At 64.4% G+C, this 16,920-nt stretch overlaps 1 protein-coding gene across 1 annotated transcript in view; it reads left to right on the forward strand.

Annotated features, from left to right (window-relative positions):
• Positions 1-9,495, forward strand: part of DAGLA (diacylglycerol lipase alpha) — a 45,509-nt gene extending 36,014 nt beyond the window's left edge. The window contains exons 11-20 of the mRNA XM_055141663.1: positions 21-104; positions 211-288; positions 466-546; positions 1,174-1,316; positions 1,926-1,994; positions 2,202-2,274; positions 3,564-3,760; positions 4,246-4,375; positions 4,644-4,831; positions 6,537-9,495. Of these exons, the coding sequence (XP_054997638.1) occupies positions 21-104; positions 211-288; positions 466-546; positions 1,174-1,316; positions 1,926-1,994; positions 2,202-2,274; positions 3,564-3,760; positions 4,246-4,375; positions 4,644-4,831; positions 6,537-7,515 (2,022 nt within the window). The 3' untranslated portion in view covers positions 7,516-9,495. The remainder of the gene's footprint in view (positions 1-20; positions 105-210; positions 289-465; positions 547-1,173; positions 1,317-1,925; positions 1,995-2,201; positions 2,275-3,563; positions 3,761-4,245; positions 4,376-4,643; positions 4,832-6,536) is intronic.
• Positions 9,496-16,920: the final 7,425 nt, after the last annotated feature.

Here is a 16,920-nt window from a genome sequence, read left to right on the forward strand (position 1 = left end):
TGACCGGCCGCCCCCTCCAGGTCTATGAAACCCCCTTCTACGTGGCCGTGGACCATGACAAGAAGAAGGTGGTGATCAGCATCCGGGGAACCCTGTCCCCCAAGGTACACCGCCCGGGGCCCCCCACCCTGCGCACCCCGCGGCCCCCAGGAGCGCCCGCCCACTGCCTTCCGCCTGACCCTCCCACCCCGTCCGTGTCCCGTTCCCCAGGACGCCCTGACCGACCTGACAGGTGACGCCGAGCGCCTCCCCGTGGAGGGGCACCACGGCACCTGGCTGGGACACAAGGTACCCGCCCCGCGCACCCGCCCCTCTCTGCGCCCTGCCCGCCACCTGCTCCCGCCAGGACCCCCGCAGCTGGGGAGGGAGCCCGCTACCTCCCGGGGGGGCGGGTGGACGCAGCCCGGCTGCCGTGAGCCCCCTGCCCCCCCCCCACCCACCCACCCGTGCTGGTGCCGTCCCCAGGGCATGGTCCTCTCGGCCGAGTACATCAAGAAGAAGCTGGAGCAGGAGATGGTGCTGTCCCAGGCCTTCGGGCGCGACCTGGTGAGGACCACGGCGTGGGGGGCGGGGTGCTGCCCCCACATTTCCGTTCCCCACACCCCCCTCCCCTGCCCCGGCCTCTGCCTCTTTGCAACCAGCTCCTCTGCCGGTCTGCCCCCTCCGCACACCCGCTCGAGATGGCTCTGGTTGGAGGGTGGGGGCACCCCCAAAACACACAGCAGATGTAGTTTCAGAGAGGAGAAACGGGGAGTCAGTCTGGGGCTGGAGTAATCTGGGTCTTCCAGCCCCCAGAGACGGCGTCAGGGACGGGCCGAGGGCTGGTGGCAAGTGACCAGGACTGGGTCCTGGAGAGGCTGTGCTGTGACGGGGCGGGGGGGCGTGGGGGGCGTGGCAGCCGCTGTGTTGTGAGGGTTGAACACAGGTCCGGGAGGGAGGAAGTCAGGGTTTCTCCAGGGAGGTCACTCTGAGAAAGGTTTTGAAGGATGAATAGGAGTTTGTTGGGATCAGCTCTCTCCCCCTCCCGCCCAACCCCGATAGGGGCCGTGCTTGACCCTTCCCCTGGCCCCGCAGCACAGACCGGGCCCCCAGACTCAGAGAAGAAACCCCCTCGGCCCCTCCGTGGTGTCCACTGGGGCCAGGCGGGGCTCTCAGGATTGTCTCGGTCCCCAGGGCCGCGGCACCAAGCATTACGGCTTGATCGTGGTGGGCCACTCCCTGGGCGCGGGCACCGCCGCCATCCTCTCCTTCCTCCTGCGCCCCCAGTACCCGACCCTCAAGTGCTTCGCCTACTCTCCGCCGGGGGGCCTGCTGAGGTGAGCCACTGGCTTCCGGTCACGTGGGGGTCACCCGGGAGCAGGGGAGAGTAGGGGTTGGGGGGAGGGGAGGAAGTCAGAGGGAGGAGGACACATCCCCGCCCCGAGTGTGGTTCAGAGAGGGTCATCCCAGGAGCATCAGGGTGGACAGGCCCTGGGCTCTGGGCTGTCGGGCGCAGCCAGCAGGGAGGGAAGGGACAGGAGAGGTGGCCCCAGGACACTGGTTCAGGGGCCCGGAGCTCTGGAGGTGGTGGGGTGGAGCGACTGTGCCCCTGAGCCAGAAGTGTGCACGCTGTCCTCGGCCTGCAGCCTGCACTAACGCCACAGCTGGAGAGAGAGCGGGGTGGGGGTGGGGGTGGAGGGCCGGGTGGGGGGGTCTGGCCTTGCTCATGCACGTCGGTGATGGTGATCCCTGAGTGTTCCTGGATGTGGCCCCAAAACAATCAGGAAAAGTGAGAGTAGAATCAGAGCAACACACACACACACACACAGCCGCACACACAGCCCGCACAGAGCCTTACTGGCAGGAAATGGTGGTGGGGGGTGCCGATCAGGGGGCTGAGCAGTGAGCAGGCAGCCCCTCCCCACCTGAGCCCCCCTTCCTTGCAGCGAGGACGCCATGGAATACTCCAAGGAGTTCGTGACCGCCGTGGTTCTGGGCAAGGACCTGGTTCCCAGGCGAGTGCCCGCCCCACTTTCCCTCCCTCCGAGGGGCCTCCCCTGACCCTCTGTCTCCCTGCAGCACCCCACCTACCCCTCACCCTGCTGGCCCTCAGCCTCCCCCGCCCACGCTGGAACTCCTCCCTCCCGGCAGCCGCCCGCGCCCCCCACCCACCCCCCAGGCCCCCTGAGCCAGGCTGAGTGCCCGGCTCGCTGCGCCCCCAGGATCGGCCTCTCGCAGCTGGAAGGCTTCCGCAGACAGCTCCTGGACGTCCTGCAGCGGAGCACCAAGCCCAAAGTGAGCCCACCCTCTGCCCGGCGCCTCCCCCAGCCCCCGCGGGTGGGCGAATGGGGAACCCAGCAGGGGCCCCCGTGGGCAGGCAACTCGCTTTGATCACCCGGGAAACTGAGCCCAGGGCTCCCTTCGGAAGCGACCCCAGGCCCTTCGGAAGGGCCCCACCTGGCCCACTTCCGGGGCTGGGGGTGTCTGGGAGGCGGGGGCGGACAGCGCGGGAGAGCCCAGGCTCCGAGACGCCGACGGGAGGGGCACTGCATCTGTGACTCCCACCCCGTGCATCTCATTGCCAGTTGCACGGTTTCCCACATGCCCAAACTTGGCTCCTGTGGCCTTGCACCAGGTGCAGGATGGTTGTGGGCGGGGGGACGCTGGGGGACTGAGTTAACCCCAGGAGCCGGTTCTGGGAGGCTCACCTGCACCTGCCAGCCCCGCCCCCTGCATCCAGGAGCCCCGCCCCCAGATGCCCATCAGCCCTGCTCTTGCTAGCCCCGCCCCTGGTCCCGCCCCTGCTCCTGTAGACCACACCTCTGCACCTGCTAGCCTTGCCCCGCGCCTGTCAGCTCAGCCCCTGCAATCATCAGCACCCCCCTCTGCTCCCATAAGGCCTGCTGCTGAGCATGCCAGCCCCGCCCCTGCTCCCGTCAGCCCTGCCCCTGCTCCCGTCAGCCCTGCCCCTGCTCTCATAAGCTTCACCCCTGCACCAATAGCCCCGCCCCTACTCCTGTCAGCCCCGCCCCTGCACCCATAGTCCCGCCCCTGCTTCTGTCAGCCCTGCCTCCATGCCTGTCAATTCTGCCCCTGCATCCATCAGCCCCCATAAATTCCATTGCATACCAGCCCCGCCCCTGCTCCCGTCAGCCCTGCCCCTGAACCCATCAGCCACACCCCTGAGCATGCCAGCCCCGCCCCCGCCCCTGCTCCTGTCAGCCCCACCCATACTCCCCCATAAGCTCCGCCCCTGAGCATGCCAGCCCCGCCCCTGCTGTCAGCCCCACCCATACTCCCCCATAAGCTCCGCCCCTGCTCCTGTCAGCCCCACCCATGTTCCCATAAGCCCCTCCTCCACGCCGGTCAGCCCCACCCCTGCGCTGTCCGGCTCTTGGAGGCAGGTGGTGACCTCTCAGTCGGGCCCTGCCTGGGCGGTGCAGCTGGACGGCACAGGGGCCTGCTGCCCCCAACTCCCAGGACAGCCCAGAGGCCTGGGGGCTTGGCTGGTCTCCAGCCCTGAAATCCCAGTGCCCCCTGTCCCTGCTCAGCTCACTGCCCTTCTCCCCCCACCCCCAACACAGTGGCGGATCATCGTGGGGGCCACCAAATGCATCCCCAAGTCAGAGCTGCCCGAGGAGGTGGAGGTGACCGCCCTGGCCAGCACACGCCTCTGGACCCACCCCAGCGACCTGACCATCGCCCTGTCGGCCAGCACCCCGCTCTACCCGCCTGGCCGCATCATCCACGTGGTCCACAACCACCCGGCCGAGCAGTGCTGGTGGGTGCCACCGGGACCCAGGGCGGCAGGCACGGCATCCTCCAGGGACTGGGCACGGGCCAGCCTTCTCCTGCACCCAGGGGCCCCCTGGCTCCCCGGAGCACCGCACCCCACTGTGGTGCATGAGAGCAAAGGCCCTGTAGGGGTCCCCTGAGGCCCTGGCCCACCCCAGTGGCCGCCCAGCACAAGGGTTGCTTGGAGGGGGAGTGCAGCGGTCTGGAAGCTGGCTCAGTAGTATAAGGCTTTGGTGCCTCCCTGCTGGAGCTTAGGTGACCCCACAACCCTGCTACTGGGGATCCCCGGGCTCAGTGGCTCAGGAAGGGTGCAGGGCGCTGGCGCAGGCGTCAGCTGCCACAGAGAAAGGCTTGGGCTCCTCCCTCTGTGCTCTTTCGGGGGGTCAGACTTGAGCCTGCCCCCAGCGGGCCATCTGTGGGGCTGCAGCTGAGGGGGCCACCCACACCCTCCCCCTGGCCGTGTCCCGTCAGCTGCTGTGAGCAGGAGGAACCCACCTACTTCGCCATCTGGGGGGACAACAAGGCCTTCAACGAGGTGGTCATCTCGCCGGCCATGCTGCACGAACATCTCCCCTACGTGGTCATGGAGGGGCTCAACAAGGTGAGGCCCCCGCCTGGCCGGCACAGACCCGCAGAGTGCCCTGAGGCCTCTGATTGCTGGGGCTGGAGCCCCACAGCCCCCCGAGAGCCGCTCTGTCCCCATTCCCACAAGGACCCCAGGGAGGACACGGCCAAGGGGCCTGGAGGGCAGTGGGCAGCCTCCGCCACTGCCCAGAAAGGCTGACCAGGCTGGGGATGTGGGCGGCGCAGGTGGGCGCAGGCTCGAGAAGCCCCCCAGCACGGCTGCCCCCACTCCTTGCTGTCCCCAGGTGCTGGAGAACTACAACAAGGGCAAGACGGCCCTGCTGTCCGCCGCCAAGGTCATGGTCAGCCCCACCGAGGTGGACCTCACCCCGGAGCTCATCTTCCAGCAGCAGCCGCTGCCCACCGGGCCGCCGGTGCCCACCGGCCTCGCCGTCGAGCTGCCTCCGCCAGACCACCGGAACAGCAGCATCAGGTGAGGCCCGCCCCGCCGTCCACCCGCGCTGCCCGTCCCGCTGCCTGACCTGCTGGCCGCCCTGTGCGCATGCGGGGGGCGTGGCGAAACCCGTCCCCGCCCCCGTTCCCGCCCCCTCCCCTGCGTCCCTGTGTCCACGCCGTTTTTTTTCATCCTTCCTCGACTCCCATAGCCGGGCAGACCCTCGGCACGTGCACGCCCACGCACGCCCACGCGATCACGTGTGTCCCTGCCCCCGACACATGCGCTTGGAGCCTTTACGCGTGCCCGACGCGTTTGAAGGACACGGCGAGGGCCCGAGGCATCGCCAACGACCCAAGGGCGCACTCTGGGCTTGTGGGTGCGAGGGAGGGGGCAGCGTGCGCACGCCGGACCCGACGCGGCCGCGGCCAGGCCTGGCTAGTGACCCCTCTCGCAGGCAGACACACAGCCATCACACCCGCTTCTGCCACGCCCCGGACGGGGGTCGCGCTGGTCGCCAGGGGTGCGGGGGGAGGGGTCCCCGCCCCGGCCTCTCGGGGGACCCTTCGCGCCCGCACCCTGAGCCGGACTCATCGATGTGGCCCTGAGGCTGCCGAGAGGGTCGGCGGCTGCTTCCAGCTGCGCGTGGGGACCCAGGACCTCGCTCCCGACCTACGGGGCACTCTGCTGGAGGGGGGCGCATGGCCAGATGGGGGTGCCGCGTTCGTTTGTTCACAGCAGTTCCTGGCCCCCTGCCCCCCCACGCTTATCTCCTGCTTCTCTGCAGGCTCGAGCAGCAGGTGCACGCTCTGGAGGGCATTGGACGAACAGGGCAGCCCTGGCTGATGTCCCCCCCGCCCCGCTCCCAGCCCTCCACCAGCCTACAGCCCTGGCTCAACCCAACAGCGGCCCTGTGCCTTTCTCGCGGGGGGCTTGCGAATGGGCTGCAAAAACCGAGGAAAAGGGAGCCAGAGAGGCAGCGCAGGGGTTAGGGCGCGCGCTTGCATGTGATGGAGCCAGGCCCGATCCGCGGGAGCACATATGGTTCCCCGAGCACTGCCGGGAGGCACCCCTGAGCACAGAGCCAGGAGTCAGCCCTGAGCACGGCCAGGTGTAGACAGTCCCCTCCCCAGAGGGCAAGAAAAGAAATAGAAATAGGCTAGGTTTGAGGACAGCCGGAGGGGCGTTTGCCGTGGGCACCGCCGGCTTATGCTCCGTCCCGGGCACCCTGTATGCCCTGAGCCGAGGCAGGAGGGAGCTGCGCGCACCACCCAGTGTGCCTCCACTCCCCCCCTAATTTATTTAATATTTAATTACAAATATTAAATGTTTAATTTAATATTTAAATTAAAAATCAAATATTTAAGTATTTAAATAAATATTTATTAATAAAATAAGTATTAATAAATATTTATTTATTAATAAAATACTGTAGTTTGGGGTCAGAGAGATAGTGCAGGGGGGCATTTGTGACTTAACCTTCTGCACTGGGTATGGCCCTGAGCATGGCCAGGAGTGACCCCTGAGCATAGAGCCAGGAGTGACCCCAGCTGGGTGTGGCCCCAGGTTAAAAAAAAAAAAGAGAAACAGGAAACCAGGGTTGCCGTCCCCCTGCCGCGCAACCACCACCTAACTGACTCTCCCTCCTCCTCCTTCCCCCCCAAGTTCCCTCCATCCCCGGCCCTGGGGGTCTTTGTCTCTGCCCCTCCTGAGTCTCACACCCGCCCTGCCCCGCCCCCTGCAGGACCAAGTGCCAGTCTGAGATGAGCCTGGAGGCCTTCTCGGAGGGCCGGCTGCTGTCCCCCGCGGCGGCGGCGGCGGCGACGGCATCGGCGGCGGCGGCGCGGCCGGACCCCGTGGAGCTGCTGCTGCTGTCCACGCAGGAGCGGCTGGCGGCCGAGCTGCAGGCCCGGCGCGCGCCGCTGGCCACCATGGAGAGCCTGTCGGACACCGAGTCGCTGTACAGCTTCGACTCGCGCCGCTCGTCGGGCTTCCGCAGCATCCGCGGCTCGCCCAGCCTGCACGCCGTGCTGGAGCGCGAGGAGGGCCCGCTCTTCTACATCGACCCCGCCATCCCCGAGGAGAACCCGTCGCTCAGCTCGCGCACCGAGCTGCTGGCGGCCGACAGCCTGTCCAAGCACTCGCAGGACACGCAGCCGCTGGACGCGGGCACCCCCGAGCGGCCGCCGCGGGAGGAGGAGGAGGCGGCGGCGGCGGCGGCGGCGGCGGGGGGCGCCGGGGACGCCGGGGACGCCGGGGACGCCCCGCGCGCCGACCTGGCGCTGCACAACGGGCGCCTGGGGGACTCGCCCAGCCCGCAGGTGCTGGAGTTCGCCGAGTTCATCGACAGCCTCTTCAACCTGGACAGCAAGAGCGGCTCGTTCCAGGACCTCTACTGCATGGTGGTGCCCGAGAGCCCCACGAGCGACTACGCCGAGGGCCCGCGCTCGCCCGGCCAGCGGGACCTCCTGCTGCGCGCGCAGTTCGAGCCCAACCTGGTGCCCAAGCCCCCGCGCCTCTTCGCGGGCTCCGCCGACCCCTCGTCGGGCATCTCGCTCTCGCCCTCCTTCCCGCTCAGCTCGTCCGGCGAGCTCACGGACCTCACCCCCACGGGCCTCAGCAGCCAGGAGTGCCTGGCGGTGGACACGATCCGGACCTCGACCCCCGCGGCCCACGGGGCCAGCCCGGTCAAGCAGGACGACCTGGCCATCTCGGCCCGCTAGCACCGGGCGGGCCGCCCCCGCCCCGCCCCCCGTCCCCCGTCCCCCGCCCCCCCACCCCCCGCCGCTCCTCCGGCACCCAGGGGGCCGGCTGGGCCTGGGGCGCTGCTGCTAAGCTGGGGGTCCGCCTCCCTACCTCAGCTTAGGACCCCCAGAGCCAAGACGAGGCCGGGATCTGGGCCGCCCGGAGTGGCAGCCGGTGGGAGGGGCCCTGACTGCCCCCTTCCTTGTCCCTCCCCCCACACCCACACGCATCCCGGTCCCTGGCGTCCCTGTCTCTGCCCCCCCGCCCCCCACCGCAGGTCAGACCGGCGGAGCCCCTCTGCTTGTGTCCTGGTCATCCCCAGATGTGCCTGCGGGCAGCGCCCTGAGGTGACCCCACAAGGCGCCCCCCCCCCCCCCGCAGTGCTACAGATGTTTACAGAAGCTGTGGGCTGGCCCCTCCACCCACACCACGTTGCAGCCCCTCTGAGCAGCCCCCCCCCACCCCCCCCCCACCCCCCGCCCAAGGCAGCCAGCAGGGTCTGGGGATCTGAATCATCCCCGCCCCCAAGCCGGCCCCACCGTATCCCCGAACACACCCCCACTCAGCTGCTCCCTGGAGTGATGCCCCGTGGCGTCAGAGCCAGAGGCCTGGGGAGCAAGCAGGGGTGGGGGTGGGGGGAGTCCACTCAGCCCTCCTCTCTCCCAGGGACCCCCATCACCCCCACGCTCAGGCAGCCCGTCATCCCCTCCGCTGTTCTGTCCCCAGCCCGTCTCCCCTCGCCCCTGTCCTGTCGCCTTGCCGGATGCCCAATGGCCCTCACTTAAGGGCTCCCTTCCCTCCAGGGCAGGGAGGCAATGCAGGGTTGTAGGGGTGCGTGCTAGCGTGGGCTCGCGGGCATGTGCACCCTCCCGCTGGCCTCCTGCCCCTCCTGACACATAACCCGCAAGGGGGGTGGCTGAGCTGGCTCTGGGGATGCTGCCCACTCCGGGCAGCTCTGACGGGCCTGTGCCTTTGTCCCCTCTCCCCACACCCCTCCTCTGGGTCAGCTCAGTGAGCCCCTGACCAAGCCTCCCCCACCCCCACCTTGTGATCGCTGGACCTGCCCTTTGACACCGTCTGGACAAGCGGGGACAGAGCAGGGAGCTGGGTCTCCCTAACTCTCGGACTCTCCCCCACCCTCAGAGGCACGACCCCACCCCCACTCTGGCAAGCCTGTGCCCAGCACAGACACAAAATCAAATCAGTGACCACCTAGAGTTTAAAAAAAAAAAAGCGGGGCGGGAGCGATAATAGCACAGCGGGGAGGGCGTTTGCCTTGCACGCAGCCGACCCGGGTTCAATCCCCAGCATCCCATAGGGTCCCCTGAGCACCACCAGGAGTGATTCCTGAGTGCAGAGCCAGGAATAACCCCTGAGCATCGCCGGGTGTGACCCAAAAAGCAAAAAAAAAGTGAAGTTCAATCATAAGTCAGCAGAACCCCACCACGCACCCCCGCACGCAGCCAGGAGACTTGGGGTCGAGCCTTCTAACCCCTCCAGGGCAGGCCCTGGGACCTCCCCGCTGGGTGCAGTGGCCCCACCGGGGGCCGGGCCATCAGGGACAGCCGCCCCCTCCTAGCTCCCCACCTGCTGCCTGTTGCCCCTCCCCCACACATTTGGGGGGTCTGAGCCACCCCCCCATATGGTTCAGACCGGCCCCCGCTCCACCCTGGCCTGCAGCACAAACCCTCCGCCTCCCCCAGCCGTGCACTGGCCTGTCCCTCCCCCCAGGGCCCCGGCTGACCCCCATCCGCAGTTGGGTCGAAGGCAGCCAGGCCCCCGCCCCGCCCCCCCAGCCCCCCCCCCGGCACTCCGCGTGCTGGTCCCCCCGCCTTTTTGTACTTACTGTATGAAAGAGCTGGACTAACGCTGTACAGAGAGAGGACGTAGCCGCCTGTATAGACTGTATATAAGGTTTCTGTATATTGTACAGAGCTGTGTATAAACTGGATGCAGAAGCTGCCAGTCTGCTCCCTGGGGCCGTGGGGGCGGGGAGGGCGTTGCTCAGGATCCCGGCGGGGGCCACGCTTGGAGTCACAGGGAGGGCACAGTGGCTGCTCTGAACACAGAGCGGGCATGCGGGGTACGAGGGTGGGCTGAGGGTGCCCACCCGTCTACCCCGTGCTGCGCGCTGGTTTGTTAAACCCTTCCCTTCCTCCACTGCCAGCTCTGGCCCCTCAGCGGGCAAGCACGGAAACAACAGGGCCACCGGGGATCTGGGCAGCGGACGGGAGCCTTCCCTGGAGCGCCCAAAACACCTGTTGGTGCCTCCAGCCCATCCCGGACCCTGCCCTGACCCTGCCACACAGCAGGTGGCGCTGTTTCTCCAGCCGGCCCTGCCCCCGCCACACAGCAGGTGGCGCTGTTTCCCCAGCCAGTCCCGGACCCCACCCTGCCCCTTCCATACAGCAGGTGGCGCTGTTTCCCCAGCCAGTACCACACTCAGAACCCCAGGGCTGGCCCAGCCAGGCCCCCCACCTTGGCCTTGACCTGCCCCTGACTGACTGTCCCTGAGTCCCGCCACTCCGAGTCCTGAGTGTTCCCACCGCGGGGCACAGTTCAGGGTTCAAGAGTGGGAGAAGAGGCTGGAGCGATAGCACAGCGGGGAGCTCATTTGCCTTGCACACGGCCGACCCGGGTTCGAGCCCCAGCATCCCATATAGTCCCCGGAGCACCGCCAGGGCAGGAGTAATTCCTGAGTACATGAGCCAGGAGTGACCCCTGAGCATCGCTGGGTGTGACCCAAAGAGCAAAATAAAAAAAAGTGTGAGAAGAGAATGTACCTTCCCCCACGGCCCCTGGCCGGGAGAGGAGCTGAGGCTGGCTCCTATCGTCCAGGAGCCCAGGGGGGCACCGGACAGTCCCCATGCCCAGGACTCTGCCTCGCAGTCACCTAGGGGTGGCCGGGTGCTCCCCACCTCGCAGCCCGGTCTCACCACTACCGGTGAGTGCAGAGGGGGCTGGAAGGCTGTGGGCCTTCGAGGGGGGTGGCAGGGGTGTGTTATGACGCAGGGACTGGGCCCTGGTACTGGGGTCACGCTCTACCTCCCCGGCCCCACTCAAGGGCCAGGTTGAAGGACTACACGGGGCTTTCGAGCATCTGCCTTGCCAGCAGATGGTCCTGAGTTCTAATTCCCCGGTTCCCACCTGCACCCAGCACGGTCCGGGCAGCTATGACCCCCGGCGCCCTGAGCCGGGTCACTGCCCAGCCAGGGAGCCTGCGGGCCCCACCCCAGAACGGCTTGCGAGTCCCAGAGAGCACCATAGCCTAGCGAGCACCACATGAGCACAGCCCCGATGGGCACCCCGGCTATGACGCCTGTGCCTGGGCTCTGAGTGTGACCGCCGAGGACTTGTGTGCAAGCTTGTGTGCGCACAGGGGTAGGAGCGAGAGCTTCAGCAGCCCCTCAGCCCACCCTGGGCGGCACCACTGCTAAAACTGTGCTGGCGCCCGGGGCCAAAGAAATAACACACCAGATGGCGCTGGAGCAACAGCACAGCGGGGAGGGCGTTTGCCTTGCACGCGGCCAACCCGGGTTCAAATCCCAGCATCCCATAGGGTCCCCTGAGCATCGCCAGGGGTTGATTCCTGAGTGCAGAGCCAGGAGTAACCTGTCCACCGCTAGGTGTGACCAAAAAGAAAAAAAAAAAAAGAGAGAGAGAGAGAGAAAAAGAAAGATAGAAAAACAAATAAAATATAGTAACAATAAAGTATAGTAATATCACTATATCACTGTCACCCCATTGCTCATCGATTTGCTCGAACGGGCACCAGTAACGTCTCCATTGTGAGACTTGTTGTTACTGTTTTTGGCATATTGAATATGCCACAGGGAGCTTGCCAGGCTCTGCCATGTGGGCGGGATACTCTCGGTAGCTTGCCGGGCTCTCTGAGAGGGGTGGAGGAATTGAACCCGTGTCGGCCGCGTGCAAGGCAAACACCCTACCTGCTGTGCTATCACTCCAGCCCAAAGTATAGTAATATAGAAAAAAAAAGCAGGGAACACAGACCTGCCGGCTCTCCCAGCGCCTTGAACGCAGGAGGGGGAGGGGTCCCTTGCAGAGACCCCGCCCTGCTGTGCAGCCTCCTCCTATAGTACCCTCTGCTCTGTTCTCCCAGGGTGTGGCGGGGGAGCGATGCTTCCTGCAGGGGACTCAACACGCCTCCCAGTCCCTGCGCCCTCTCTCTCCTGCAACTCCCCCTGCCCTCCTGGCACTCCAGGGGCCTCCAGCCCAAGCCCAGTGTCCAGCTGGGTTTGGTGGGTTTGGACCCTGACTTCTATATGGACTTGTCTGGACACTGGACTCAGCCCTCCCGGAGCCCAGACATGAAAGATCCCGAGCACTGTTCTCTTGGCTCCGAAATGCGGGGGGACGGCAGGAAGGAACCCCCAAGGCACAGTGAGCCCTGCAACTGCCTGTGGAGTGGAAGACTCCCACCCCCACCCCCAATTTTCCAAGTTACCCAGCCTCTGAGCAGTAGGGGTGCTGAGGGCAAGATGTATATTCCCAGGGCTGGACCAACAGGACAGCAGAGGGGCTGGTGCGATAGCACAGCGGGTAGGGCATTTGTCTTGCACGCAGCCGACCCGGGTTCGATTCCCGGCATCCCATATGGTCCCCTGAGCACTGCCAGGAGTAATTCCTGAGTGCAGAGCCAGGAGTAACCCCTGTGCATCGCTGGGTGTGACTCAAAAAGAAAAAAAAATAGGACATCAGAGAGGGCGTTTGCCTTGCACGCAGTCAACCTGGGTTCGACCCCCAGCATCCTGCAGGGTCCCCTGAGCACCGCCAGGAGTGATTCCTGAGTACAGAGCCAGGAGGAACCCCTGAGCATCGCCAGGTGTGGCCCCCAAACCAAAACAAAATTATATTAAAAGTTACACATTCCCTCCCTCTACACCTGCCCACTGGAAGGCCCCAGGACGGTGGACATCTGGACAAAAAGACCCGAGTGAGTGGGCAGAGGCTGGATTTGCACAACTGCCAAGAAATTCATGGTCTGGGGGCTGGAGCGATAGCACAGCGGGTAGGGCGTTTGCCTTGCACGTGGCCAACCCGGGTTCGAATCCCAGCATCCCATATGGTCCCCTGAGCACCACCAGGAGTAATTCCTGAGTGCAGAGCCAGGAGTAACCCCTGTGCATCGCCGGGTGTGACCCAAAAAGCAAAAAAAAAAAAAAAATTCATGGTCAAGAATCTCAGGCGGGAACCGGGGCGAGAGCACAGCAGGAAGGTGCTGGCCTTGCACACGGCTGCTCCGGATTCGATCCCCTGCACCCCACCTGGTCCCCTGAGCCCCCCCAGAGTAGAGTACACAGTCAGGAGTAAGCCCTGAGCATCGCCGGGTGTGGCCCCCAAATCCAATTATTATAAAAAAAAAAAAAAAAGACTGGCCCCAGGCCCAGGCGGCCTGGCCTGGCTGGGGGGCCGGGGGCGGGGGCGGGGGGGGGCAGGGCAGAGAATAACAATTGTCTTAAGGGAGGCTGCAGCGGGGAGCAAGCTTGGGGTGCGTGGGCCGGGAAAGAATAGCCGCCTCAGTGAGGCGCGCCCCCTCCGGCCAGCCCCGGCGCGCACAGCTGGGCCGTCCAGCAAGATCTCGTCTATATATCGAGGGGCAGCAGCTTCCCGAGCGGCCCCCAGGGACAAAACCTCATTGTGAGGCACCCGCCGGCCTGGCGGCCCCTCCCCCCACCCCAGAACTGTCGTGGCATTGACCCTCCCGGGTGGCTGCAGCGGGCGGCAGACGAGGGCACACGTGGGTTCAGGGCAGGCCACCCCCCTCCCCCTACACACACATACACACATACACTGGGCGGGGGGTGGGGGTGGGTAGGGCAACCCCGGAGGAAGCAGCTTCACAGGACGGGACCCCCGAAGCCACAGAGCCAGGCATCCCAGCTCAGCCCCCCCTTCACTCTCCTGCTGGGGTTCACAGCTGGACAGAGCCGAGTTAGGGGGTCTTGGACCTGAGAGCTAGTCTGGTGATGTCCAGGCCCCGCTGGCCATCAGGCCACCAGGTTGTGGGGGGGCGGGAGGGGCCTCCTAGCTGACTCTGTGTCTGAGGATCCCGGCAAGCTGTGGGGTCAGCCCCTCTGTTCACTCTGTGTTTGGGGGCTCACGCCCAGCAGTGCTCAGGGCTTACTCCTGGCTCCGCACTCAGGGACCCGGGGACCCTCTAGGGGTGCCTGGGACTGAACTTGAGCTGGTCATGTGCAAGGCAAGTACCTTACCCCCTCTTCTCTCTTTCTCTCTCTCTCTCTCTCTCTCTCTCCCTCTCTCTCTCTCTCTCTCTCTCTCTCTCTCTCTCTCTTTCTCTCCTCTCTCTCTCTCTTTCTCTTGCTCTCTCTATCTCTTTCTCTCTCTCTGCTCTCTGGGCGGGGAGTGTTGGGTCACACCCAGTGATGCTCAGGGGTTCCTCCTGGCTCTGCACTCAGGAATTACTCCTGGCAGTGCTCAGGAGACACTATGGGATGTTGGGGATCGAACCCATGTCCCCCGTGTGCAAGGTGAGCTTCCTCCCCACTATACTATTATTCCAGCCCCTGTCCTATCCCTCCGACTGGGTTGAACACCTTTGGAGTGAGATGATTTGCTAGGCTCTGGATTCCAGAATTTTCTTTTCTTTTCTTTTTGGCTTTTTGGGTCACACCCAGCGATGCTCAGGGGTTACTCCTAGCTCTGCACTCAGGAATGACTCCTGGCAGTGCTCGGGGGCCCCTATGGGATGCTGGGAATTGAACCCGGGTTGGCTGCATGCAAGGCAAATGCCCTACCTACTGTGCTATCACTCCAGCCCCTGGATTCCAGAATTTTCTGTTGGCAACCTTTTGCAGAACTGTAAAAGTACAAATGTAGAAGTAGTTTTGCAAATTTTTTTTCCTTCTGGGGTCACACCCGGCGATGCACAGGAGTTACTCCTGGCTCTGCACTCAGGACTCACTCCCGGAGGTACTCAGGCGACCCTATGGGATGCTGGGAATTGAACTCGGGTCGGCCGCGTGCAAGGCAAACGCCCTCCCCAATGTGCCCCGGCAAATGTATTTTTAAAAAAAGTATTGCGAACGTATCCATCAAGCACCCACTGTGGTCTGGGGCTGGAGCAAGAGCAGTGACGGAGCCGAGGAAATCTCTTGCTCTCCGTGGCTGCCCCTGTTGGTTGGGGACTGTTCACACCAGGAACTAGAAATCTGTGACCTGGCAAGGAAGAAGGGCCTGGCCAAGGGCACTGCACTGGGGAGAGAGCTGCTGTGGGAGCTGAGGAGGGACAGGCTCTGGGGGGGATGATGTTACAGACAGGTGGAAGAGCATGTGCCAAGGCCCTGTGGCCAGCATGCATCCGGCTGTGACTAGTGAGCAACAGCCAGGGAGGTAGAGACCAGGGTCAGAGGTGTGTGAAAGATGTGGACAGTCCATGCAAGGCCGTTAGAAACCGGGCAAGAGGTTTAGATACTCTGTGTGTGTTTGACTGTGTGGCGGCCACACCCAGAGCTGTTTAGGGACTACTTCTGGCTCAGTGCTCACTCTTGGTACTCAGGGGACCGGATGGTGCTGGGGATCAAACCCTGGCCTCCTGCATGCAAAGCAGGAGGATTCAGCCATCCAAGACGTGTTGTCTTCTACGCGGAACATACCTGCTGAGGACCTACTGTGTGCTGGGGGTGTGCCCGCGCCCTTCAGCTATTTCCAGCCCCCTCGATACTGTTTTATTTTGTTTTGTTTTTTTGCTTTTTGGGTCACACCCAGCGATGCTCAGGGGTTACTCCTGGCTTTGCACTCAGGAATTACTCCTGGCAGTGCTTGGGGGACCCTATGGGATGCCGGGGATCGAACCCGGGTCGGCCGCGTGCAAGGCAGACGCCCTACCCGCTGTGCTATCGCTCCGGCCCCTCGATACTGTTTTAAACACAAAGGGAAACCACTGGATTTAGCAAAGGGATGATATGATCTAATGTACATCTTACTATTTATATATTTTTTACTTTTGATTTTGTGGGCCACACCCAGTGGTGCTCAGGGGTCTACTCCTGGCTCAAGAGCCCAAGGGTCACTCTTGGGGGGGTTTGGGGGACTATTTGTGGTGCCAGGGATGGATCCTGGGTTGGCAGCTTGCAAAGCGACAGCTTTTTTGATTTTTTTTTGAATTTTAATGAATCAAAGGGCTGGAGCGATAGCACAGCGGGTAGGGCGTTTGCCTTGCATGCAGCAGACCCGAGTTCGATTCCCAGCATCCCATATGGTCCCCTGAGCACTGCTGGGAGTAATTCCTGAGTGCAGAGCCAGGAGTCACCCCTGTGCATTGCCGGGTGTGACCCCAAAAGCAAAAAAATAAAAAATAATAATGAATCACTGTGACATGCAATTACAGATTTACAAGCTTCCGTGATTATGTTTCAATCAAACAGTGCTCGAGTACCCACCCCTCCCCCAGTGCCCATTCTCCACCACCCGTGTTCCCAGCATGGCAACAGCCTTGCCCCCTGTTCTTTCTCTCTGACCTGGTTTGCATTACATTTGATTGGTTTTTGTTTGGGGGCAACACCCAGCTATAGCCAGGCCTTATTTCTGACTCTGTGCTCAGAGATCACTCCTGGTGGGCCCCGGGGGCTCTGTGCTTTGCCAGGGATGGAGCCTGGGTTGGCCACGTGCAAGGCGCCCCTGCTGCCCTGTTAACGTCTGAAGTCGGGGCTTAAGACATCACACGGAGGAGTCAGTTGTTCAGACCTGGGGCCGGGACCCTGGAGAGAAGTTACACGGGGGCTGGAGCTGGAGCGATAGCACAGTGGGGAGGGCGTGTGCCTTGCACGCGGCGGACCCGGGTTCGATCCTCGGCGCCCCGTATGGTCCCTCAAACAACGCCAGGAGCCCCTGAGCATGGCAGGGTGTGCCACCCCTACCCCGAGAAAAGAAAAAGAAAGGAAAGGTTTGCAGAAAGACATGTGGGGGCCACACGGGCCGTCACCAGCCTCAGTTTCCCTGTCTGTAACGTGCCGGAGGCCCGCGCCTTCCGGGTGGGGCGGGAATACAGGTGTGCCAGGTGCGGGCTCTTGTTGCTACAGTTACTGTTCTTGTTACTCTTGCGAGCTGGGGCTGTTTCCGCCGCGCCAACGCCCGGACTCTTCTTTCCCTGCTCCAGCCGAGGGCTGGAGGGTCTTCGGGAGCTGGGGGGCGGCTGGTGCTCTCCGGCCCGCCCGCGCGCCCCCCCCCGCACCCTCCCCGCGGCGGGACCCTCCGTGGCCCCGCACCCAGGGCCACCCGCAGGGGCCGCGCGCGGGGCGGCCGGCAGGGGGCGCGGCGCGCGGGGCGGGCGGGGCGCGGGGGGCGGGCGGGGGCCGGGCCGGGGCGGCGCGGGGGGCGAGCGCGGCTGCGGGCCGGGCCGGGCG

This window comes from Sorex araneus, chromosome 6 (assembly GCF_027595985.1).
Source record: "Sorex araneus isolate mSorAra2 chromosome 6, mSorAra2.pri, whole genome shotgun sequence".
NCBI classification, from domain to species: Eukaryota; Metazoa; Chordata; class Mammalia; order Eulipotyphla; family Soricidae; genus Sorex; species Sorex araneus.